Here is a 26,968-nt window from a genome sequence, read left to right on the forward strand (position 1 = left end):
AACGCCAAAGTTTTTTTTTGTTTATAAATATATATAAATATATATATATGTCCTACACGTAAATTTTATCGCTTGGAAAAAGAACAACGTATCTTGCTGAGAAAATCAAAAAACATTCTTACTAATCTACTTTATATTGTGATCTTTTCATCCATTTCTTAATAGTAAATAAATTATTATCTAAATTACTACAAGTATACTTATTTCAAAATGAGTTATATATATGAGTTATATATTCGATATAATCGGTTTTTTTTTCAATTATTAAGCTTAGAAGTTGCAAGCCTTTTAGGCGAGTCTTTCACTTTAATAGCAAACTCACAGCTCGCATATAATCATAAACGATACGTAGTTGCTTTAGAGATAGAAGAAATAAACGAGAGATTAACGAGAATTATAAACTAGATTACTATTGGAGAAACGATTACTGTTGGAGATATTATAAGATCTTAGTGACTTTATGAATTATTAATAAATGCGTCAAATGTTCCATTAATGCAAATAAATCTACGTTTCCTCTACTCTCTTAAGGTAACAGATATGATTCGCGATTCCAAAAAACTGGTCAATAATTACTGGCACAAAGAGAAGATGTCATTTTTGAAAAAAAAAGAAAAAAGAAAAAATTAAGATCGATGCATATCATGTATCCGTTTGCAAAGTAGAGTTTCGAGCATAATATCAATTTTTTTTTTTTTTTTTTTCAAACAAGTCTACGGTCGCGTGTTATTTTCAACATGTCAGCAGTAAAATAATTTCTTGTTAATTTCCAGTCTCTGATGTACATTTATAGTGCAATTAACAAAACAATTAATCAATATAATTATCGAATATCTATCATTATGTAGTAGTCACGGTATCCCCACTCGAATGGTCAAAGAGTAAGGAAGGGAGAATGTCGGAGGCTATATGTAAGAGCAGCAAAATCGACGGAGAACCAGCAGTCTTTCTGGAGGCTTCCGCGTACGTTCGTTTCGAAATTTCGAGATTCCGCAGTTTGTTCGCTATCTTTGTTAGATCTATCTCATTTAACGGGAAAGGCGTACGTTAAATTAACGTGAAATCTTGATTGAGATTTACTGGATCGAGACCTAAATTTTGCAGTGATCGTTAAGATTTATGTGTCGATGAGGTGCAAGATTTTAGATTGTCAAGGCAACTCCCCGACATTCTTACCCAGCGTCAGGTAAATGATAAATGTAAAAATTGCATAAAAAAAGAGTGTTCTTTACACCGATCAATTCTTTAAATCAATCCTTTCCACAAGAATAGAAAGAAAATAAAGAGAAAATTAGAAAAAGGAAAAATAAGAATATGAAGGTAAACTTGATATATATAATTTTAACATTAAATTCGTTAATACTTTTGTAAACTTTTTGTATCTTGGTAATGGAAAAAAATTAGAAAAATAAATGCAATTCGTTGAAGAAATTGTAAAAATTGTAAGATTGAGGAAGAAAAAGACACGCACATAAATATTTTAAAAATATCTTTTCTTTATATCTGGTTAACTCGATGACTAATATGTAACTGCTTTAAATATAATCTTCATTTCTATTTCATAATTTCATCTTTCATCTTATTGCTATTTTGTGCAGGCTAGCCAAAAATCTTGGAACGCGCAAAGGAAGTCGACGAGGCAACGCTGGAAATCGACTTGAATTATTAGTCCTAGTTCATTTACATCACGTACCATAGAGTAAGTAATGAATGTATTAACACATTTTTCATATGAGAAAATATACGTATTTAAATACGCTGGAATAAAATGTACACGGTCTCTCTCCCCCCCCCCCCCTCTCTCTCTCTCTCTCTCTCTCTCTCCCTCCCCCCTCCTTCCCGCCCTCTCTTTGCAGCCATAAAGTGATCGGAAATTTTTTGCGGCGACCAAATTCTCAGGTGCTATTCAAGAGTAAATTTAATAATCTATCTCCGAGCTATTGCTCATCATTAAGGCAGATTGCTTCGACTAAAACTTCGATTTAAAAACTGGAATAAAAAGGATTGAATTGTTTAGCTCAGATTCACAAACGAACAGAAAAATGGTATATACCAATATAAACGATTCTACAATTAAAGGACCTTATCAAGAAATTAAGTACGTATAATATTTATAGTTATTAGTAGAGAGCGATAAAATTGTAAATTTTATCGTGAATCGGTTATCAAATGCAATATTTGCTAATAAAATGTTATAAAGTATATTATTATATAAAGTATATTAAACGAGAGATTGGAAATATAAAGAATAGTTATGTTTTATTGTAGGAAAGACAAGGAGAAATATATATTGCCGAGACAACAACAACAGCAGCAACAGCAACAACATAATCAGCAACAATCATCAAGAAGAAATGATAAATACGGATCTTGGGGAGCGATCTTTAAAAATAAGGAGAACTTTGTCGACATGCATATATGCTAATCTACCTTTCAACAGGATATATTCTCGCTATACGATATCACATGTAATAAATTCACGAACGTTACAGAGTCAAGCGAGATGCAAGATGTTTTTCGAGCGAGAACATTTAGAACATAGATTATTTCACGTGAATTATACCTCTTACTTATGATTCAGTCATCAATCGAGTCTCAAGTAATATTGATTACAATTGTTCAATCAGTAGCGTAACTTGCTAATGCCTCTTGTAGCTTGCTAATCTGTAAGCTTGTAAGACACTCTAATCCGAATTTATATTTTTATCGCAATTAATTCAATTGCGATAAAAAAATAAGGATCTATATATCACGACACATATGAAAGATCTTCGCCATAGGCGTATAAACCGTTTATCGATTTGCGATATTTATAATTGAATCTTGAAGTTATATATTGAAATTTTATTGGCTTCCGTTATGTGCGTTATATATATATATTGAAAAATGTGAGAATGGTTAAAAAAAAAAAGAAAAAGATTTTCCAATTGTATAGTCGTTCTTTGATAATTTGTCAAGTTACGCTACTGCAGCAAACTGTCTTCTCGACAGCAATATAAAAAAAACGTGGCATTATCTCGTGTAAATAACTGAATCGCAAATTTGTCATTCTTTAATGATCGCTTCGATTCTTCCGTAGACAACAGTATTTCAAAGACGTGATTAAGGCAGCGAAAATATTTAATCTGCAATAACGATGATAATAGTTCGGAGAAATCTTTCTCGGAACACACACGCTTCTTAAGGTGTAATTCTGTCTTGCTTCTAATTTTATGGTCGCACGCGGTATTGAGTATATATGGGGACATATACATATTATATGAGTTTTAGGTGCTTGGAGCTATGAAATAAAGATTGCATTGAAACAATCAAATATTAAGCATAAATGTCATGTTGCTGAAAAAAGTGACGTCGTCATTATCTTGATTATTTATTTAAACTGTGTCGTCAATCTTTATGACTATTAGCAAATATATCTCACAAATTCATAGAGCAAAAAAAATAATGATATCTGCTGATTATTATAAGACAAAGAGATAAAATGAAAATAATAAAATGTCTGTCGAAAGATTATCTAACGAGATCCTTTTTTCGACTTGAAAAGACTTAAAAGACTTAAAAAGACTTAAAAAGTTTTGAATTAGAAGAAATAAAGACAAGAATAAAAAAAGACAACAATACACCCATAGTTCCTCCGGTTATGTAAAAGAAGAAAAGGAAACGCACGCATCGCGACTAGAGAGAGCGATGTTATAATCATGAAAACATTTTCTCCCAAAGAGACAAGGATGAATCCATTAATGACCGAAATATATTTGTTTTCTGAAAAAGTGTAGAAATTGTTGATATATCAAGGACTATTTTTATAAAATAACTCATCCAATCGAATAAAAATCTTTCCCTTTTAACAATCAATATCTCGTAATAGGAAGATAATAGATTGATTTTTTATGCTAATAGTCGTAGTAATTCTCATAGTAATTTATATATATATATATATATATATATATATATATATATATATATATACTATATAGTTATGATAGAGTTAAAACAACTAGATGAATTTTTAATACTTTATATATAGTTTAACCCTTGTATATGTGTGTCGAAACGAAATATGAAATATCGATATTTTTCAGTATTTCGATGAACATTAATCCATCATCATGATTAGCACGACGCGTCAGAAAAAGTAAGATTCCATCCATTGTTTTTCAAAGTAATAAAATTGAACTAACAAGTTGGAGAGTTCACCGAAGAGGTGTGTGAAAAAAGTAGGAAAGAAAACGAAAAAAAAGTCGTACGCTTACTCGCACAAGCTTTTTCTCGCCTCTCGAGAGCAAATCGAGAGTCGGCGCAGGGCGCAGCAGGGCGCAGCAGGATGCAGCAGGGCGCAACGCGCGATGTAGTCGGTCGGAGTGCGTCGATTCGTTCGGAAGTCGGAAGAAACAAGAGGGCTCGAGCGCAAGCTGCCCGCGGATACCCCTGACGTACATCTCTCTGTAAATCTCTCTATGTATATTCGGATGACCTACTTATTTATTTATTTATTTATTATTTCCTAATTATTTATTTAAATTATCAAGATCGATCGTCCGAATTGTTTTCGCGGGCAACCTCAAATTTAATTTTTCGAGCTTCGCGTCTTCAATCATCTCGTTTCATTCGTTCTACGTTGTTCTATTACATCGTTCTACGACGATATTCTCCAAGTGCATTCGCGACGAAGAGATCAAAGGAAAAGAAAACTAGAAAAGTGTCGTCGTGCACGCGTGGAACGTAAAAATCTCGCAAAGAGTCGACAGCCGCCCGACGCCGCTGCTATTTCGAGGCTGGGACATACCGGTGAGTTTTCACTCGCGCTACGATTTCTCGTGGTCAATAATGTGATTAGCAAACCAACTTGTGAATGCGCAATAGATAACGAAATGTAATTCTTAAATTCTAGTTAAATTCTTGCTCTCGCGGGAGAACATTTTACACAAGAGAAAAGAAAAGGAGCAGATAAAAATATTAATTACATTGTGGAAAGCCTTATATATATATATATATATATATATATATATATATATATATATATATTAAAATTATGCAAAAGGAGAGAACGATGACAATAAAATTAATCGATCTCAAGCCTCTTGATTGATAAATAAAAACTTGTAAATAAGAAAGGCAATTATGCGCAAGAGATACATAATACATACGCATTTAATGAAATTATTAGATTTTGAAGATCTAATAATGTGACATAGTTTTAAATGTTCGATGTTTCACAATCATTATACTAAGGCGTAACTCGGATGATCTAAGTTTACCGTTTCAAATACCACGTTCCCTATCTACGAGAGGTGATGTACAAGACTTAGATACGATCATGTTCTAATGTAAAAACGACACCTGCGTAATAACTTGAGATTTATGACAAGATTAAAATCTGCGAATTTTTCGCGCAGATCGGTTATTACTAACGCCAGGTTTCCTCCACGCATACGAGTTACAATACGAAATTAGTTACAAGTGTACTGGCGTAGGCACTTGGATATCGCATATATACGCTTTCTCTTTATGCTCGATTAAAATTCCACGTAAAATGTTGGGAATTCTGCGTGAGAAAAAGGAAAAAATCAACTTGTCGCGATACGGCGTGATTAGCATGGATAATCCAAGATATCGTATCGATTCTCGGTTTCTTGTGCTTTATAGATTAAATTATGAATTTAATGTGTCTCTTATTCCCCGGTTTGATTTCAATTTGGAATGTATAGACAGACATCTCAAATTGCGGTCCAAGGTGAATGCCTGGCTTCAGGCCGGAAGTATTAGAGCTTTCTCGCTGGGCGCGGTATGATTTCTCGAGGGACGAGGGATGTCTCGTTGGTGCGATCAGCCGTAGGTGTGTAACGCCGTCGCGACGCTATTTTTGTCAACGTTCAACAGTCATCCGGGAGGGTCAAGGCGCGGAGAGACGTAGAGCTACCCTCTCGCGTGCAGCCGGAAAGCTGTGCGCTTCGTTGCGCTCGTGCAGCTTCGTTTTCGATTTCCGAGTACCCTCGGAAGTGTGACTATTTAACGTTCATTTAACGTTCTTTCTTCACGCGAACAAAATATCATCGGAATTGCTGACAATGGGATACAACTTTTATGCGACAATACTTTTATGCGACTTGAGAGATCAATCGTCATTATTCTTTGCGAAAGAAAATACTATTCGTCGTATTACGCATTTTACATGTCATCCAATGTCATCATTTAACGATTTCTTAATAACCTTTCTTAATAATACGGTATATGACCTATTGTAAGAATATTCGACATGCGCGATTCTGCGATGCGAGAAGGAGCAAACGCAAAAAAGGAAATATCTAAATAATTGATCGAAGAATATTTTCTAAATTTCGATATGTGTCTTTCCGTGCAGCCGCACACTCACATGTTTATCATCGTGCACGCACATGCCTTGCATTGCGTGCAGCGCACGATTTTGTAAATAGGACAGATTTAAGAGAGATGAGGGGAAGACCATTGATAAGATTATAATAAAATGGGTGAACAAAGCTTTCAATTTTATGTGAACTCTTTCGATTAGAAATAATTTAATTGTTGGCGGTTGATCTTTCAGAATGTGTGCCAAGAATAAAGTTGCGATGAACGATGCAACTGACAATGAATCGTATAAATTGCTAACGAATAGCGTAACGAATAGCTCTACTTAATAGCGCATGAATCGCAGAGGCGGATTTTGTTTAAAATTAAGTTGCAAAATTGTCTTTAACTAACAGCTGGACGTAAAGACATGATTTTTGTCTCTGTGATCAACATTTCAAATAAAAAATAAAAAATGCGCACAAATCATGTACAGTAATAAGATTCAATCTTTGTACAAAATCTCTCAACTTTCGATTGAAGAATCTTCGAATCGATTTGTATTATAGGATGTAGGATGACACGTGCGAACACGGCTTGAAAAAAAAGGAGAGAATTTTTGAACGAGGCATCTCCAGTTAGGGGAAATCAACTGGAGACGTACAGTCATTGAGGGGTACAATCCCTCTTGACATGAGATATTCCGAATCGGGATACCCAGTCGAGATGTCGCGGAAAGCTCGTCGCGCGGTCGTTCAACCCGCCCTTTGCCTGAGGCGGGTTACATTTTTGCTGTTAATTTTGAGAAAAAAGAGAAAAAATTTATGTCCCTCTGGTTATACCTATATGAAATGTATCTATACGTTTCTGCGGACGTAACACAAGAGCGTGATACTCTCAGCTACTAAGCTTCATTACCGCGTACTGATACTCAGTTTCACATCGTGTGAAAGCTTTTTGACAGGATCTAAAGTAAAACGGATGCTGACATATCCTGTCGGCGTGAAAATTATCCCACGTTACTCTTTATTCTTATTGTCGGCATACAAATTATCTTGTTGCGCGACTTAATTACTTTAATTCGTTATATATCCGCGACTTGGTTTTTAACATGGGTTTATTTGAATAATGGATTGTAATCGATAGATCGATCGACCACCATGATTGCACGCGTCATATCGTAGGTATCTTATTCTACGAAAACTTTTGTTTCGATAGTTGTAAAAGAGTTGTGAAAAAGATGCAACTTATTTGTCTCTTTTCTTCTGATTATAATCTTATAGAAACAAATATTGTTTAAAAAGTTGTGAAGTAAGCGGTAAGAGAAATTTTCAGGAAATGTAGAGAGAGATTCTTAAAAACAGTTTATCGCAAACCTTATCATTTACGGGAGAATGCAACAGAGCCAATGCAGAAGATTACATATTCTTTTTTAAATCTGTGATTTTATCAAACATTAAAATACCGAAATTATATTTACGTATAATACAATAACTCTATGGTTGACATTAATTAATCAATTGATTTCAACATTGATTTAAACATTCAATTTTTCGACTATATTTATCCCGATAACATCCCGTTGTTTTTCGTTATTGTACGGAAATATTTTGTGCGATTTATTTTCACATACGTGATTATATAAAATTGGATATCATGTGAATCTGAAAAATACAAACTATATACTTTGGCAAGATTTTGAAAGAATTACACAGGCAAAGATCTCCGCTAAGAGATCTCGTTTCTTTTTCGTCCCCTTTGTTCCAAGTATATCTGGGACCCCCTGCGAACATAAAGGCGTGGTCGTCTCAACCATAGGATGAGAGAAACCGCATCCGTCGCCGTACTAGATGAATATAGAAGAGACGAGGAGACATATATGCACTTGTAGACAAAAAAACATTATTTCTCTACGCAAACCTTGTGTCTTTATTCGCTCTTCTCAAATTTGATATTCTACATGATTTGTATAACGATAATTACGATAATAGTGTTCTCTGGAAACATCAAGAACATCTTGGAAACATATTTATTGTTACATGACGCGTACATATTTATTTAAAAAAGAGTTGCGTTTCTCTCTCTCTCTCTCTCTCTCTCTCTCTCTCTCTATGCAATCGCGTGCAATGTGCGAAACGAAAGTCTCGCATCGACCGATGGTATCAACTGGGATGCGACGCATTCCCAGAGACGATCTTTCGCTCGGTGATGAAATCCCAGAAGAATGACGGCGTCTACCGATACGTCGAGACGCGACGGCGCGTTCGTGCCTCCCGAAATAACTCCCGTGTATCCTGAATCTGAACAGGAACCACATACGTTAAACCGAGGAATCAAGGAACCAGTTGTTATGGGATTACAAAAATGAAAAAAAGATTCGATGCGAATGTGGCATTACAAGAAATATTTTGTGATATTGCTGGTTATTGATTAACATTAAACTTTAGTAGGTTCCAAACAGAAGAATTCTCAAGAGAAAATGCAAAAATTACTAATTGTAATTGTCTTTTCCTAACATAAGGAAGATAAATTGAGACGAAATGGTAAATCTACACTGAGAAAAAAATGCTGTTGAATCAACAGCATTAGTCTAATTATTATTAATGAAACGAAGATCTTGATTATTAAAACAAGAGCATGTTATACTGTTTCATTAATAATGTCATTGAATTAATAAAATTACTTCCAATTCATCTATGCGGTTGATTCAACATTTTGATTCAGTTTTTGATTCAGCATTTTTTTCTCAGTATAGAATTGATATATGCGCGATCGATGTATTTCAATTAAATTTAGATACTTCCGTGAACGTGTACTTCTTGTCGATGTCTTTAGCTTCCAAAGTAACTTCCTAAAACAGACAAGTATCTTTTGATGAAACGCAAAAGAGTTGGACAAATGTGAATATTTAAAATGAAAATTGAAACCGAAATTAGATTTTGGTTTCCATTTAAGATAGACATTTCGATCACAAAGGCATTTCGAACACAACGCATGTCGAATTTGCTTTATATAAAATCCGTGTGATTATTTAGATGGAAAGAGAGAGATGATAATAAATGCGTGGGTTGCTAATTAAAATTAAAATATTCCTTCCTTCTATTCCTTATATTCATCGTAACGTATCTAATAAGTAACGCTTTTCTATTTTTATTCCAAATTTTTAAATTTTGCCCAAAATTGTAAAAAATGTGATTTTTTGAAGCTTAAAAATGTCATACGATGCAACGAGTATGACTTGCAACAAATAAACTTCCAAATAACCATGTAAAATATGAAATTGAGGTCACTAGCGCTACAGAAAGATACTCCTATCTATTGGAGAGACATTTAGTACGCTAGATGAAGTCACTTTTCAACGGATCCATCCTGTACTTCGCAGAATAATTATCTCGTACTACATTTTTAATACTGAAAATTGAGTGAAATCAAATTATACGATGTTACATCGCGTAATAATATTAGCAAAGTTGGCTTATTTGCGACGTATTTATATTTCGAATAATTTGAATCTAGAATTGAACTATTCTGCGCATCGCATTTAATTTACACTTGACGGAAATCCAACAAGAAAGACTCTTCTCAAGATACAAGCGGTAAATAGTCAAATTGTTGATGCATCGACTTATTTAATCGATATTTATTTGTCGTTGATGATACGAGATGATACGAGAAGCAGTTTTCAAGAAAATGTCGCGGAAATCCCTACGCTTGCTATATTTGGCATTCCGAGTCATCCAGTAGTCACGCGAATCTAAAATTTTAGCGCGCATGTGTGTTTTGCCGCTATTGCTTTAAACTCGGACGCAAACTCCTTCATTGTGCCAGCAAATTCCATTGTACTACATAAACGCTGCTTACAATAATTTATAATTCTTTCAAATCAAAATTTTTATTTTTTCGAGAGAAATTAGAATTTTTTGTGTCGCAATAAAAATAAAAACAATGACAAAATTGTGCTTTGTATTTCAGTTCACAACTTCAAAACAAATTCAATCCAGAATCCAATCTATCGAGTTGTGTTGTTATCTTAACTCATAACTGTACTTTTGTATTTCAGTTCGTTACCGAATGTACTATAAAACAAGAGACTCGTCCAATTGAGGTGGGAGAGAGAAAAGATGAGATCGAGAGACTCGATTGTATACACTCCAGTGTCCCTTGGACCTGACACTGACGATGAGGAAACTTTAGTCAACGAGGAAGTTTACAAAAATGGTAATTATTAAAAAATTTATTTCAAAAATTCCTATATCGTATGTAAAAGTTTGGATATCTTGTTTCTTATTTATTAATAAACGTATTCTGTACGCCCATTCTTAACACGGGACATAAAAACTGTGGGTATAAGTATAGTTAATGTGAATTAGTAATTAGTAAATGACAAGATTCGAATACCATCAGAATTTGTTTATCTTATTTTACTTGGAAAAGAAATTACGCATAATATTTAAATAATTCTTATTGTTAGTTAGGAAAATCAATCGATTAGTCCAATAATAAAGATGTGTGTTTAAAGGCAAAGCAAAAATAACATGTGTACGAATGATACGTATATATCATTAAGCATTACTGATCGAGTCAAGCGGAAATTGAAAATGAGTGATTGAAAATCGAGAATGTCCGAACACGAGAAATTCTGACAATGAGTCAGAGCACCTACGCCACTTCCGAATTTGTATGCAAAGAGATCGTAATGTACACGTGGATATTGTACATGTGGGTGTAAGATGTACATGTAACTCTGAAAGAAGCATCCAATTCCATTTTTGGAAATACGCAATACGTCTACATACATAAGTTAATATTTAATAAGTTTAATATTTTTAATATTTCATCGTATGACGACAGTTATAAAGTTTTTCTTATTTCCACACATTCGGAGTAAATTCTATACATATATCTTATATATCCGTACTCGGAGAAGGAAAAAATTGTTCGAATGTATTTAACTATCTGTATATTTATTCGTTTGTCTTTTAATTATTATCGTAATACAAATATCGCATACAGTTTATATTTATTTGTCGGAAGAGCATCACAGGCAAATGTGACGACGATGCAATCAACGTAATTAACAACTGAAATAAATCATAATCATTATTCGGAAGCGGCTAAGTACCTTAAGTGCTAAGTATCTAAAATATGAAATAAATTCAAATATTTATATAACCAAATATTTATATCACATGCTACTATTTTTAGCAGACTTACTACATAGCGATTTTACAACAATTCGATAATCAAATTTTTTGATATTTTTTGATTAAAAATTCCTTTTATTATCCCTCCCAACGAGAAATAACGTAATTAATAACTTTCAGATTCGTTACAATCACGACATCGTTACGGATTACGTATATTTATTTCAGTGTATACGAGAGTACAAGTGCGCATGTGAAATGGTAATCAATCTTTTCTTGATGGTACACCAATCACAACCAACCAATTGCCGATCGAACGAGGCCGGTTTTAACTCTCTCCCTCTCCCCCCCCCCCTCTCTCTCTCTCTCTCTCTCTCTCTCTCTCTCTCTCCGTCTATGTCTATCTATTTATCCATCACACATTTCTTACAACGAAACGTTTTCTCATTTTTACTCTCAAAATACATGTGACGGATTCTGCGAAAAGTCTTTGAGGATTTAACGTGTCGTCGATTTAACATCTCTGACTGTTGAACGAGACAGGAAATGAATTGGCAGATAAGCGAACAATTGCCGGGAGAACGATAGAACGTAGGGCGAAACACTCCCCTCAAGAGAATAATCGTAAGACGTAAAGCGTACGTATACACGAGCTCTGATGCGTACGCACATGACGTATGTATTTCCGAACACGATACGCGCGCATGGCACGTGCACGCGCGCATGGCTATCTACGAGAGTACGAGCTCGCTCGTACTCGTATTCTGCTCTCGTATTCGTCCCGTCGCGTCGGTATATGAGTCGGTATATCACGATTCAAGTGTAGTCAGGCATTGAATGAAAGGATACGAACGAATGAATGAACCTTCTGGGGAGTAGTCGAGAATATCGCGGCGTAGTTCGAGTGGGCGAGGGCGAATGCGAGGATATTACTGAATTTGTGAATTTCTCTCGGTGTGCCTCTCTAACTAACATGAGAAAGAGACTGACTCACTTTGATAGAAGAGTTTAATGACACTTGGCAACAAAGAAAAAAAAAAGCATAGTAAAGGATGGTGACTCGTCGAAATTATTAAAATTATTTTCAAGATACCGACAACGCACGTGTGATAACGTTAGATAATAGTTTATGTATAAAGGCGTGGAATTTTCGCGAATCTCTTGCAAATGTTTAAAGATGATTATCGCCTCTTCTTTCACTGTCACCACAAATACATAAGTTTACGCATAAGATTCGAGGAAGAGAAGCAAGTCCGGGTCTCAATTCGACATATTAGACACGTGATGAGCATGTCTTGAATGTGAATCGGAATTGGCGCATTGGCGCATTCGTATCGGAACTACGTGAATAGCCAGTGATCTCTCATCATAATTGTCCTCGACGTTGTGGAGAGGGCACGTCGCGTCGTTCGCCGCGTGCTTACGTTATACAACGACAGACTTAATACGCGTTCGGTTGACCGGTGTGTGAATGTAACAGACCAGAGAGAAACCGGTATACGCCCCTCGCGCCTTTGCGCCCTCGCGCATCCCTACTGCTTGCTCGTTCTACACACGCGTAAAATCGCGCACACGTATGTAAGTGCAATTCGTATGTGAATGCATGTTAATACGTGGGCGAACAAGATACCCTGCGTTATTAGTCCGTTGATTCTCCGCGGTACGAGAAGATCCTCAAACTATCCTGCGCAGTTGTGCTAGTGAATAGCGAACGCTGGCACGAGAAACTCTTTACGAACAAAAATAGAGAAAAATTTATTATTAAGCTCTTTTATCGACGCATCTGTATCGATTATTTTTAATTTAACTTGGATAATTTGGAATTGGATAATTTATAAATAAAATTAATAATTTTTAATTAAAAAAAAAAAAACGATGCATCTATTTTGTAAATGTCAAATTTCTACCCGTGGAAATTTACAAAATTATAGATCTTTCTTTGATAAAATATTTATCTTTAATATCTATATATCTCTTCTTTATCAAATCTTCAATTCTCAGTTCCATTTTCCACTGATTCTAAGCTTGTAGAACCATTTCGATGAACGCTTCCTGAAAGAGGCATTTAGATTTAGGGAGAGAAAGAGAGGTGTCCAAGCAAGAGAGTACATTCCTCGGAATGTTTACCTGTTGAATGACGGGTTCAGAGAAATTTTTTCGTGTTCCCTTTCTATGATTAACCCTCTTCTGGAGAGGAAGAGATTATTCGACCGTTTTATTTCTTAGACCGTGAGTTAGGAATGTCAAATATATGTTTCTCAAGTCAAATTGCGTTTCTCAAGAATCGAGAAAATATATTAATTCAAATATATTTATAAGAAGAAAATTATTGTTTTATTAAAGTGTTGCGTATTAAAAATTATCTCGAAATTCTCTCTCTCCCTCTCTGTCACAGTGTATATACAACTGTATATACATTCTGCCAAGTGACTTTTTTCATTCAATTTTGATTCAATTAGCTTGGGATATATTAAATAGCTGTAACCAAAGATCTGATCATTTCAGATTATAATTTATAGGCTTTGGTAGCGAATAGCATGAAAATGGAAACGTGGAAATGACACGTGAAATTCTCTCAATGTATATACAGTTTATAATTTTCGCGGAAATCACATTATTAATATGAAATACATGGATCATTTGTCGACACGAAAGTTGGTGATTTAAACTGTTAACGTGCTAGTTCATGCAATTACGAGAATGAAACAATTTTATTATTTACCGGACAGCGGATTCATTAAGGTTGTGTATATAGCGATAAAGATGCGTAAAGAGATCGTAATATAAACTCCAAACAAACATATTATTACGTCCGCGGCGGTCCGCTGACGCTCTCTTAACGCGCGTTCCGCGAGAAAGCCGCGCTCGGCAATAAACAACGCCGTTTAATAAAATACGTATGTAGGCTTTATTCAAACTAATCAACAACAAGAATTTTGCGGACACACGTCTGTACGCCACGAGTCACCGCCGTACTTCGTAAACAACCGCTAAAACCGCTTCGCTTCTACTCCAAACGGCCGCAGAAGACTCGCGCGGGCATAACACTATGTTCCTCTTTGATAAGATATTCGTGAGTGAGTAAAGTTGAAGCGATAAAACGTACTTGAAAACATTTAATACGGATTTATCGCAAATCTGTGATGTGTCATGAAAAATCTGTCATGAAACAGTAGGTACCAGAAATGAAAAATTTTTTATTTCTATTTCCTCTTCTCTGTTTTTATTTCTAGAAACGAGAGAAATATAAAAGATTAAGATTGAAATTAAAGCTATTTCTTAGAAAAATGAATAATTTGTTATATTAATCAATATCTATATCTATAAAATTTAATACATACTATGTATGTATTAAAGTAAATGTATTAAAGATGTATTAAAATGTATGTCAATGATAGAAATTAAAGATGAACTTTTTGACTTTTTATAGTTATATATGATTATATGGTTATTTTTATGATTATCCACGACATTCGATTTTCATATTTATTATTAACACCATCGTGTTAAAAATATGGTAAACGTTCTCAGTGCAAGAGAAATCTCGTGGTTGCACCTAAGACGTTTATTAGTAAGTTATAAACGCATGGCTGATTTAATGCACCTGTTCGTCTGTTCATCCGTCGTGGTTGGTCGCTGCGATTTATAAACTTTCAAAATATAGCGCAAGAGGAGATAACGTTGACGATTACGTTTCTTCTTCTTTTTGTCGATGGATATATCTTTATCTGACCGCGATCTGACGCAAATTGACGATAATAATTGGTTATTATCGCTAGTTTGAATTATGAGAGAAATAATTATGTTGCAAACAATTATCGGGGACTTGAATTTGAATTCGTCACATTACGTTGCTTAATCATTTTCATTATTATTTAATCCGCAGTTATGACCGACGAGAACACGCGCATGTAATACGCGTGTTTTCGTCGGTCTTACAGGAAACACACAGTCGTGGGCGAGTAATCTTGTCACATCGTCTCCTATCGTGACGATTAGCGGAACGATTTAACGTTTAACGTTGCCCACACATCCAATTGTACCTAATATGCCAGTCGAGCTACAACTAACGCGAATAATTTTCGCTCTTGTAAAATACAGTTCAACATGACACATCGATCATTCTACATGTTCTATATCGTTGCAGATAAACCCAGAGATGATTTTTAAAAGCACGTAAGTAAAATTAAATGTGAAAACGCTATATCATACGCGGAACGTGAATTTCTAATTTCACAAAATTCACATTCTATATAAATTCACATTCTTCTACACATGTATAAATTATGTAAATTGTAGTATGAAAAATTGTTAAGAAGAAGCGAGTAGATTTTCTCATAAACGGTAAACACCGAACGTGAGATTGGTATTCCGATGATACATGTCGGTAAGATTCACCAAACGCGTGTTGTGCAGTGCCGCACGACGCAACGGTTCTTTTTGCTCTTGAGACCGAACCTCAAGATCCGTATAAGGTGTCCTCTTGCAACATACTACTTGTCGAAGCACCACGAGTCTTCTGTGCTTTACCACGATACGTACAACGTATCACCGTATTGTTGTGACGATTAGAAAAGTTTTATTCGAACTTGATTCCAAATCCAATTTTCCAATTAGTGCTTCGATTTCTGTATTACTGATCAAAGTTTCAAATTTATCTTTTGTTTTACAAATGTGGAGCATTCAGAAGTGATTTCCAAGCTAATCAATTTAATTTTATTAATTTTCAAGATTTCTCAAGTAGTCGCAGCGTTTGAAATATTCAAATCGCAATAACGTATAAGAAGACTATTATCTATCTTTGCGACTTACACTTGAAATGGCTCGGCTGCTTGGAGCAGCAATGCAAGAGCAAAGCGTGAACGAAGCGTGTGACGAATGGCCGAATTGTCGTCGTCGTCGTCGTCGTCGTCGTCGTCGTCGTCGTCGTCGTCGTCGTCGTTATTGTTTTTAATGCTTTCCTGCCGAGTCTGTCAAACGAGGTGCTCGTTTAATTACCGATGCTCATTTCAACGTAAGCCTCGCCTGTCTGGATCGCGCCACCGACGACCGACGATAGACGGTAGACTCGGGATCCCGGTCCGCCCACCCGCATCCGCTGCACTCTAGCCCACGTAGAAAGGTGCAACGCGATATACATCTATATACGTTCGCACGTCGACGAGCCGCAGAGTCAACTGCGTCGATTCGATAATTCTCATTCTGTGTTTTCCCGAATCTTGGTGAAAATATATCACGCTTGGTAAAAACAACGTTCGATGTCGCTCGATTTTGCGCATCAGAAAAAAAAATTTGTACAACGTTGACTAATTTTTATCATTGATATAACCGTTGATGTCCTGTTTGTCCTCACGAGCTTACTTTGTTCTCAAATATATTTTTTAAATATCTCGAGTGACCTGTTTTTCTTATCGCTCCAAAACATTCGTTTCTCGATCGAATAATTTTATTCGATCATTCATATTGTTGCTTATTTTGAATTTTGAAAATGGGCACTCTAGTTGTAACATATGTGACGGGATGTTCTTCCTCATTTTCAACGAATAAAATTAATACATTTTAATACCTACAATATAGGAAATTTATATTTTATCAGGATTCATGTGTGCGTTGTATTTAAATTAGTCATTACCGGCAATAATAATGTCGTAGTAAATATGATCTGATGATGTTTACTGGCTGATTATTACCGTTCCCCGATATAGACTTTTGGCGAATAAGAAATTGAAAAAAATCACTTGAAAAAATGCCACTCTAAATAATAATACTCTAAGTAATAAATCTCCTTTGCTCTATTAAACTTTTACTTTTGTTCTCTTTTTCTATTTTTAGATTTAGACAATTTTCGTTGCAAAGACAAAATTTGAAATGCAAATGCAAAATGACTTCCAAGTACAAAGTACATTTGAATAGAATTTTTCATAAAATCTTGGAATTTATCATTATATCTTTTTATGCGAATCGATGCGAATAAATAATAATTCTGACGTATAGAAAGCTAAGAAGGTTGATAAAACTGTAAAATCAATGCACGCAGCATATCGATTTCAACCTTTTAATTCGTCAAGTTCGCCAATTTCACTGAAATGAGAGGAGTAAATATTAAGAGGATAACGTTAAAAAGATAGACTATCTGAGAACGATACGATCACATGGCCATTTGGCGGCATTTACTCTCACTATCGCCAGTTAAATCAAAGATAGAATATCTTCCGTGAATGCACACTAACTTTCTTGATGTGTCTTTTCTCTTTCTTTGCTACAATCATCGAAGTCGTTTGGCATGATCCCTGGATGAGATTCCCGCGGACTTCCGATGACCTTCCGATGCAAAGAAAAAAAATTGTGGTGCGTACATCAAGATCATATATTAGGCTGGGATGTGAAAGTAGAAAGTAATATTTCGCAAGTATAAACGTTAAATGCGAACTTAGAGAGTACGAATGCACTTGTTGCACGAGGAACTTAAGGAAGCTCGTTGGGTATCCTTTCTATTAGGTATCCTATCTATTAGGTATACTATCTGTCGCGATCATCAGACTTATTTTAAATACGAACGAATACCACCTATCGACATACGTGAAAAATAAAATAATTTTCTTCTTTTCTTGCTCATTACATTTCATATCTTGTATATTAAAAAAATTAAAAAAGAAATAACGTCACAAACGAGAAATTTATCCTGTCTTTCAATTTCCCTCATGGTCCAGTTTTTCGCTTAACTTATTTCTTTTCTTTTGTACACGGAAAACGTTACATACATGACAAGTTTAATGATATCGATTGACAAAACGGCATGTTTTATCGCCTATCAGGAAGTAGTTTATATAGAAGTAAGAGTCATGTTTCCTATGTGTATAAGACGCGAGATCAGAAGAATCTCCGAATGCGGCTAGCGGACGCGCGTGCGCAGCTCCAGGATGAAAAATAAGGAAAAGGACGCAGCGACAGAGAGAGAGAGAGAGAGAGAGAGAGAGAGAGAGAAAGCTCGTTGTGAGAGAACGATCGTGAAGATCGGCAAAGTCGGAGCAGTCACGGCAAGCCATTGCGGCCACTAGCTCGATCAAGCCGGTGAATGCAGTGAACAGCAATGAACTAATCGGCCGCGGTCTGCCGGTGCCTGTCAGTGTTTGCCAGTGTCCGCCTTGCTGGCCAATCAGCCGAGCCAGACGGTAAGCGTCACGTGGGCGAACGGCCACCGCGCCGCGCTGAGCGCTCAGCCGCGTTGCACGTTGCGCGTTGCGCGTTGCGCGTTGCGCTGCGCTTCGTTGCTTCGTATTTTTTTACTTTGCTGTTTCGCGCATTCGCGCTGCGCTCAGCCAACTCAGGGCCACTCACGAGAGTGGGATAGTCGGTGCTGGTCAGTGTCAGTGCGTCGCGAACCTCGATCGCGCGTGCTTGCGCGCTCGTATGTTCGTTTAACGTTTTGCAGAGAAAAGTGAAAGAATTTGAAAAAAAAAAAAAAACAAACAGATAGAATAAAAGGAAGGTAGAAAAAAGAGGATGAGTGCGACGCGAGATACATCGAAAGTCTCAATAAAATTTCGTGGCTTTGCTATTAATCGTTGTGTATGCGCGCGAGGTATGATTCCATAGTAGCCGTGAGTAACCGTGAGTAACCGTGAGTAACCGCAAATCGACGAGATCGAGATCACTGAGATCACCGAGACCATCGAGACCATCGAGACCATCGAGACCATCGAGACCATCGAGACCCGTCAAGCCGTCAGGTGCACGCTCCGATTCTCCGTTAGTCGTACTACTATTTACCGATTTACTACTCACACAACTCGCTCAACTGCTCAACTGCTATTCCAGCTTATGGATATGTGTCACGTGATTCGAGTGTATTATTTTACTCGGTGCAATGTATCGTGCAATGTGTCGTGCAAGGATCTCTGTCGAATTAAAATCTGCACCTGAAAGAGAGTAAGAAAGAGACACTTGTACGGCAGAGAAGAGTGTGAAAAAGGAAAGAGAAAAGGAGCGACATGGCGCCCCCCGATAGATCGCCTCGCCCCAACTCCGGTCTTAGCCTCTCCGTACTCGGTAAGCGACTAAATATTTTATGCTTCACATTATTTTTCTTTTTTATATAGAATTTATTCCTAGTGTTATTCATTTGCAATTTACAACGTTAAAAGTTATTTGTGTCCTCGAATATTATTTACAATTAATCTTTTTAAAGATTGAAGATTCTTTAGAAAAAAAAAATGTATAAATATATAAAATATATAAATTTGCGTAAATATAATATATATGCGTAACATTACAAGTCTTATATTTTATATTTAGTTCGACTAGTATATTCTAAAAATAGCAAGTTTTCATTTTCAAATTTATCGTGGCATATATTTTCAAATGTTGTATATATGAAAGCTTTCACAAAATAAAAAGATCGCCTAAAGTATACTTTATTTTTAGAATTTAGAGTTAACATGTATATTTCTAGCGTTATAAAAAAGCATAGAGAGAGAGAGAGAGAGGGAGGGAGGGAGGGAGGGAGGAGAGAGAGAGAGAGAGAGAGAGAGAGAGAGAGAGAGAGAGAGAGAGAGAGAGAGAGAGAGAGAGAGAGAGAGAGAGAGAGAGAGCTTGGAATCTACTTGTTTCGTGTACAATGCAATTGATTTTCTAACACTCGCGTGTTGTCGGTTATTATTGAAGACGCGATTAAATTTTTCACGCAAAGTTTTCTTGGACATATCATGTTATAAAATAGAATCTGATAATGTAATATTTTCCGAAAAAGTTAGATTAATAACGCTTTTTGTATAAAATAATTAATCTTTTTGTGTACAATAAGTTAATGTAAACTTTTAGAAAAATCTATCTAGGAAAAATAGCTGGACAATATTGTGTATTATTTGATGTAATTTGATGACATAATAATGAAAGTTAATTCTCGAACGAAAGTAATAATCAATAATCATGCATCACCGAAAATGTCTGACGAAAATCTTCTTACGGAATAATAATAATTTTAAACTTTAGTTTAAACATTACCGGATTTGTCGCGATATGGAATAGAATGAGAATTAAAGTTGAGAAATTGACATTGATTGTGTGTTATAATATAAATCCATCCAAAGATTGTGGAACAATCTGAATTGAATGAATTTCCGTTTTTAAAGTGTTTTGTGTATCTACTATTGATGTGCGTGTATCTGTTCCTGGACAGATTCTCATGGGAGAAAATATTTTGAAAATAAACATCACGTTCGTCGAAGGCATCTGTATATTAAAAAATGTTTTAAAATTAGATATGCTGTCCAAGAGAACAAATATACCTAAGAAATAATAGATACAACGAAAATTGTTGCGTCAATGTTTTATATCATTTGAAACTAAGACTTGATTATATCGAAAGTTAAGATGATGGAGTTCCGATAATCATAATCAGTAGTATTTGATAAGTTTTCAAGAAGAAATCTCTCTTTCGAAAAAGAAAAAGGAACGCATATTTGCAATGACTAATTTGATATAATTTTCGTTGTAATAATTGGAAATAATTCTTTTTGGTCTGATGCGTTATCTCGATGAGATTCGTCATGATATAATTAGCATTTCGAGAGGAGATATTCCTATAGGAAGATAGGAAGGAAAAATGAGTTCTCGATGTCCACTTTATTATATTTAGCCGGTTAGACCACACAGAGGCACGCGTCAATGGTCGAGTCGCAGATAACACGCCGCTACTATCGGAAGACGGAATTAACTGTAGAGTGAAGCTAAGAAAAACTTTCTTGAAATTCAATGTACTTTCGGTTTATCACAGATATCCCTCTGACGCCGTATGATAAACGTTATTACTTGCATCGGAAATTATTTTTACGATTCCTTTAGATGCGAGGATGAGAAACGGGTGATGTCACAGTTTTAAAATTCAACTTTACATATATTGTTATGATCAGAAGATGTAACGTTTAGTATAGGTATATAAAAAAAATGTATAGTATATATACTAAAATTTCATCACGTGATCAAATGTACGAAAGAACTGGTTTAGATAAGTCAACATTTGTGTATTATTATTTTATCGTTATTTGAATAATCGCGCGCCTAAAATATATCTTGTGCGAATCAAGAAATTTAATTAAAATAATGTTATTGATATCATTTTTAAGAAAAAAAATGCTGTTAGTGTGTTAATTTCTAAATCGAATATCTTATAAATATGTATGTGATAATTGATATAAATCTCATGTAGAGCTTGAAACTGAACTTATACTCTACTCGTATCCAATTTATCTTTATAAAAAAAGAGAAATCTTTCTCATGTGATTCAAATGCATGTTTATTAAATTTATGGAAAAGATAGATTACATCCACTAATATTATTCCACGACAACCTGCAATAAGTCGTTACGAAATATAGACCCTGAATACAATAGCATCTAACTTTCTCTGTCACTTGCATCTCTAAAACATAGATATCTACCGAATGTATCGCATCGAAAATAGCTATAAATTTTTATTATTATATATCAATCTCTGTAACATAATAAATAAAAATTTTTAATATACACGCGCATATTAATATAAAGGGATATTTTTTTGGAATTTTTTGTAATTGTCATAATTAAGAAAATATACTCCCTCTCTCTCTCTCTCTCTCTCTCTCTCTCTCTCTCTCTCTCTCTCTCTCTGCCTGTTTATCCGTTTGTCTGTCTGTCCATCGGTCCATCCGTCCGTGTGTGTCTGTCACCTATTTTAGACATGTATATTATAACGAAAGCAACGATCACGTCATTAAGTAGGTCAACTGAAGTGGTTCTTTCGAGAGGTGTGCCTCGCGAAAAGAAACAGCACAGCTTCGAACCCGAATTTGCTAATATTCCAACATGACTCGCGCTTATAATTGTATCCTCATCACGCGTTACATTTTTGCGAAATGCGCACACCTGTTTACGCGATTCGTCAGGATGCAGATAAGGAAGGAAGAATAGAGTTTCTAGCTATACTATTATTTGAACGCTAATTCAAACGTGAAATATTTGCTTATTCAGTCAAATTGCCTCTTCGTGATGAACTGATGAATTTTCTTTTGAGGAAGAGATCTCTGGCAATCTGTGAATGTGTGCATTATCCGACTTACATATACGTGCGAAATAGGCCTTGAAAGAGATACACACGCGGTGATCTCATGGCGCTAGCTATGTGACTCACTTTCTCGTCGTATCGAAAACTTTACTTTTTGGGCCCGTTTGTAAATTAACTAAAAAAATTGTTTTCTCTTAGTATACATAGCTCTTACGTATAATACGTATAATCTTTCACATAAATCTTTCTATAAAAAAAAAGATTATTAATTATTAATTATTATACATTAAATGATATCATGCTCTTTTAATGGTGATAAGTAAATTAGAAAAGATATATTGAATATCAAACTTTCATAATGGGAGAAACTGCTTGATTCGTATTGATCAAATATTAATTTTTATACATTCATGCACCTTTTCTTCTGAAATGTTCCTGTCGACGACTGATGACCAATTGGCGTGCAATGACCAATATCTAACAAAATTGTTTTACATTCTTTCTCTCTCTCTCTCTCTCTCTCTCTCTCTCTCTCTCTCTCTCTCTCTCTCTCGCTTTTAACTCATACCGATCATTCCTTTCCAGATCTTTCTATGAGCTTTCATATCTAGCTTCTTAGAAAGTTTAAAAATACATCAATGAGACCAATATTGTATAATGTATTTGTGTGTAATCTATAACTATTATTTACAGTTCATTCAATGAAATATTTTATCGGCATATGATTATTTACGGAATATTGTGACGAAATGTGGTGTGTCGAAATTTATGCATGCTGTGGGCGGCTGTAAGTTGTAACGTGAGTGAATAGTACGCGAAATAGCAAGGCGGCGACCAGCAGTCTTACGATCAACGGATCATGTCTCGTCTGGCACGTTCATTCTAAGAACCAACAACCTCAATAACATACATGAACCAACAATCTATGGACATATATATTAATACGTACTCTCTGATTGATTCTTTGTATCGAAAGAGAGAAATTTATTTATGAGATTATTTGATTTATTTGAGAAAAATTTTTATCTCTTTTTCATTCGAACGTGTTTGGCAGAATCATATGAACCGTCACAGGGAAAATGGAACACAATTACTTACGATTACAGAATGATGTTCCTCAATTTAATGATAAGAGAAATTTAGTGATCACGATACCACTCTGCTATATTTCATAATAGATAAATTTAGAAATTAAAATACAAACAAACAGCGAGAATTATCATTACATTAGTAGTGCACCAGAAATGAATCGTGAAAAATGGGAAAGCTTTTGTACGTTGATGACGAGAGATATATAAAAAGTATCCGATATATAGTGAACGAAAAATAAAGGATGTTTTAATTTATACAAATAATTTTAGTAAAATTTGGTTGAAATAATTTCACCGTATATATTTAAAAATTCTCTTTTTTTCTCAAAGTTAAAAAACTAATATAGAAGAATTACAAAATGTAAAAAACCATCAAACACAATTTTTTTTGTCTATTGACTTCAATTTGTGATTTGATCTGAATTTCGTATTTATTACAAAAAACATACTTATCTAAAATTTGCAATCGAAGCGGACCTACATAAGACAACATCATTATCTGAAATAATATTTGTGTTTGTGAAGGCCATGTCTACGTTACGTGTATAAACGTTATGTGTAAACGAAACGACAGATTCAAGATTTGTTGAGGTTATGCTATTTGTAAATTAAAATAACTAATAAATAAATGAAAGTAAAATAACATGTGAAGATATAAGAATAATTTTAGCGCAGTCAAGTGTAAAAGAGTTTCCGCGTTGCCGAATGCATTGATAATTATAAGAACAAGATGTCACATATCACATGTCACATGTCATAACACATCAATTTTTTGGCATGAAAAAAAGTGCGACTAAATGATAAAAGCGAGCGTTTTCTTTATTTATTTAATCGTATCGTGAAATCCATAGATTTCCATTTATCTAATATGCGTTATCTAATATCAGTGATAGCATTGAAACCATATATTATTTTATAAATAAAAATAAGTAAATTCTAATCAAACAATACTTGGTATCGTAATGAAGAATAAAGAATAATCTAGCAAAAAACTCGGCATTGATAACTTTTCAATTTCGTTTTTCGTTAATTTTATTAATCACTTTGTTTTTGTTCTACCCTAGATTTACGATTTCTAGATTGACTCCAATACGGGATAACGTGCTACACGATTACATCTTTTTATATAAAAATTATATTTTAGATTTTATATGAAGCTCTTATACTTAATGTCTACTTCAGAGAAACACTACGATTTAGCAGTGTTACGATATTTAACGAGCATAATAATAATATTTCCCGTAGCCTCCCGGTATATCGAAGGTACCAGCAGGATTTAAATACGACAGGACTGTAGGCGAGCGCACCTCAGTAGAGTAACTTTCTCTTACTCTTCTGGCACCGAATAACGATTAATACACGTGACTCGTCGAAACCGAAACAACGACCGGGTAACTGCCATTCTCCGTCCAGTAGCCTTCATCTTTTACCGTTCTCGTATTATTATCGTACGAAATCTCTCGTCTGGGTCATCTTTTCTTTATATAATCAATATATCTTGACGTAGCTATATGTCTTTTTCCAAATATCATTAACTATGAGACAGATATATTTGAAGATAATTGAAATATTATAAGAATATATGGTAAAAGCAGATAAAAATTATAATATATTATTAATTGACAAGTTGTATCTGTTGAACGTTTTGAACCTAAAGATAAATTGATAGAAAAAAATAAAAATGACGCAAATATTTAAATCGCATTAAAATTGCTAGTAATTATCTATTATCGAACGGGGAAGAAATCGTGGAATTTCCAATACGGAACATTTCCGGACTTTCACTATATTTCCGATATAGTAAAATATTAACAAGATTTGTGGTGCTGAAATGTACGAAAACATAAGGAAAGAGAAAAGGCAGAGCGTGGAGAACGGAAGCGCGGAGACGCGGAGGAGCTGACCAGCCAGCCAGCCAGCCAGCTAGCCAGCCAGCCAGCCAGCCAGCCAGCCAGCCAGCCAGCCAGCCAGCCAGCCAGCCAGCCAGCCAGCCAGCCAGCCAGCCAGCCAGCCAGCCAGCCAGCCAGCCAGCCAGCCAGCCAGCCAGCCAGCCAGCCAGCCAGCCAGCCAGCAGCAGCAACAGCAGCAGCAGCAGGTGGTCCACGCGCGCGCGGTCGGTGGATGTCGTTTCGCTCTGTTCCACTTTATTTTCTCGCTTGGCTTGGAATGACTTTAATCGCCCCCGTTCTTGCTCCATTGGGGTCGGCTGACACGTCGTATGAACATGTCGTATTTCGTCGTCGTTTCGAGCAAAACGGATGAATGAATTCTTTCATTTAGACACATTCGACGCGATTGTCTCTTCGACACAGATCTCTTCGACAAACTCTTTAAGAATCGCCGCCAATGCGGGTTCTTCTATCCATACGAGAGAAACTCTATTGTGTAAAGAATTTTTAAAAAAAGAGAAATATTTGCACGGAAACTGTCGTGTTACAAAATCGTCGATGTTGCATCGTGAAAGATCGCGTTTCACTGGCGTTAGCAAAATCAATCGATCCAGTTTAACAATAGCGCATGGATAGCAAGAGGAAATAACTTTTGTACGCGTAATTTAAAGAAGATAAAATTACCGCTCTTGTTTAAACTTGAGATCATTGCGCACGAGTAGAATAAAAAGGGGAGAAAATACAGTACGTAGGAATTTATAAAAGTAAATAAATAAATAAAAATAAAGTAAATAAAAGTATGTGTGAAGTGTACATACGCGATACGTGATGTAGAAGAAACGTTAAATATAAATAATCACCGATCGTATTATAAAACGCGAGTCAATCCAGCCGATCGGATGTCGCTAGACAATCCTATCCATTAAATGTCGATTGGCATCTAAGTATCGAGGCGCGATTGACGCGAGGTTTGGCATGGCTTGGCAAGGTAAGGTAAGATAAGGCGAGGCGAGGCGAGGCGAGGCGAGGCGAGGCGAGGCGAGGCGAGGCGAGGCGAGGCGAGGCGAGGCGAGGCGAGGCGAGGCGAGGTGAGGCGAGGCGAGACGAGGAGAAGTGAGGTGAGACCAGGCAAGGCAAGATAGTGGAAACTGGACCCCGTACAGATGGGACGCGTGAGTCAGTAAAGCCTCCACCCGATGAGAAAACGACACCGATGCGCGAGTTTACGGTGGAAGCGAGGTCTCTGCGGCGCGCACCAGACTCAGTGCGTTGACCCAGCTTACGGTAACCCAGGCGATTCTCTGCCGTGCCGAGTTGCACCTGCCTCACGCAAAGTTACCGGCACGAGGGATCGTGCGACTTCCTTCTTTTCTCTTCTCTTCCCGTTTCCCTGTTCGCCATTTATCCATTGCTTTGTCCATTGGGGATTTAACTTTTCATACAATTATTTATCTACCTATCTTTCCATTTGTGTGTGTGTGTGTGTGTGTGTGTGTGT

The 26,968-nt window shown here is 35.7% G+C and overlaps 1 protein-coding gene and 1 long non-coding RNA gene across 9 annotated transcripts in view; both read left to right on the top strand.

Moving 5' to 3' along the window:
- Positions 1-1,857: 1,857 nt before the first annotated feature.
- Positions 1,858-3,445, top strand: LOC148936166 (uncharacterized). Its single transcript, XR_016139935.1, has 2 exons — positions 1,858-2,098; positions 2,269-3,445. It is a non-coding gene; the product is annotated as an uncharacterized LOC148936166 (long non-coding RNA).
- A 558-nt stretch (positions 3,446-4,003) lies between these two features.
- rols (zinc-RING finger and ankyrin repeat domain-containing protein rolling pebbles) overlaps positions 4,004-26,968 on the top strand; it is a 32,571-nt gene continuing 9,606 nt past the window's right edge. The window contains exons 1-2 of one of the 8 annotated variants that reach the window (XM_011645930.3): positions 4,004-4,788; positions 10,367-10,524. In XM_011645930.3, the coding sequence (XP_011644232.2) occupies positions 10,428-10,524 (97 nt within the window). In that variant the 5' untranslated portion in view covers positions 4,004-4,788; positions 10,367-10,427. Of the gene's footprint in view, positions 4,789-10,366; positions 10,525-15,484; positions 15,627-16,687; positions 17,799-17,828; positions 19,500-20,011; positions 26,755-26,968 lie in introns of those variants that run through there. The other 7 variants (XM_011645924.3, XM_011645925.3, XM_011645928.3 and 4 more) reach the window with 7 other exon arrangements.

Source organism: Pogonomyrmex barbatus, unplaced genomic scaffold (assembly GCF_055798465.1).
Source record: "Pogonomyrmex barbatus isolate J1 unplaced genomic scaffold, ASM5579846v1 scaffold3, whole genome shotgun sequence".
Lineage (NCBI taxonomy): Eukaryota > Metazoa > Arthropoda > Insecta > Hymenoptera > Formicidae > Pogonomyrmex > Pogonomyrmex barbatus.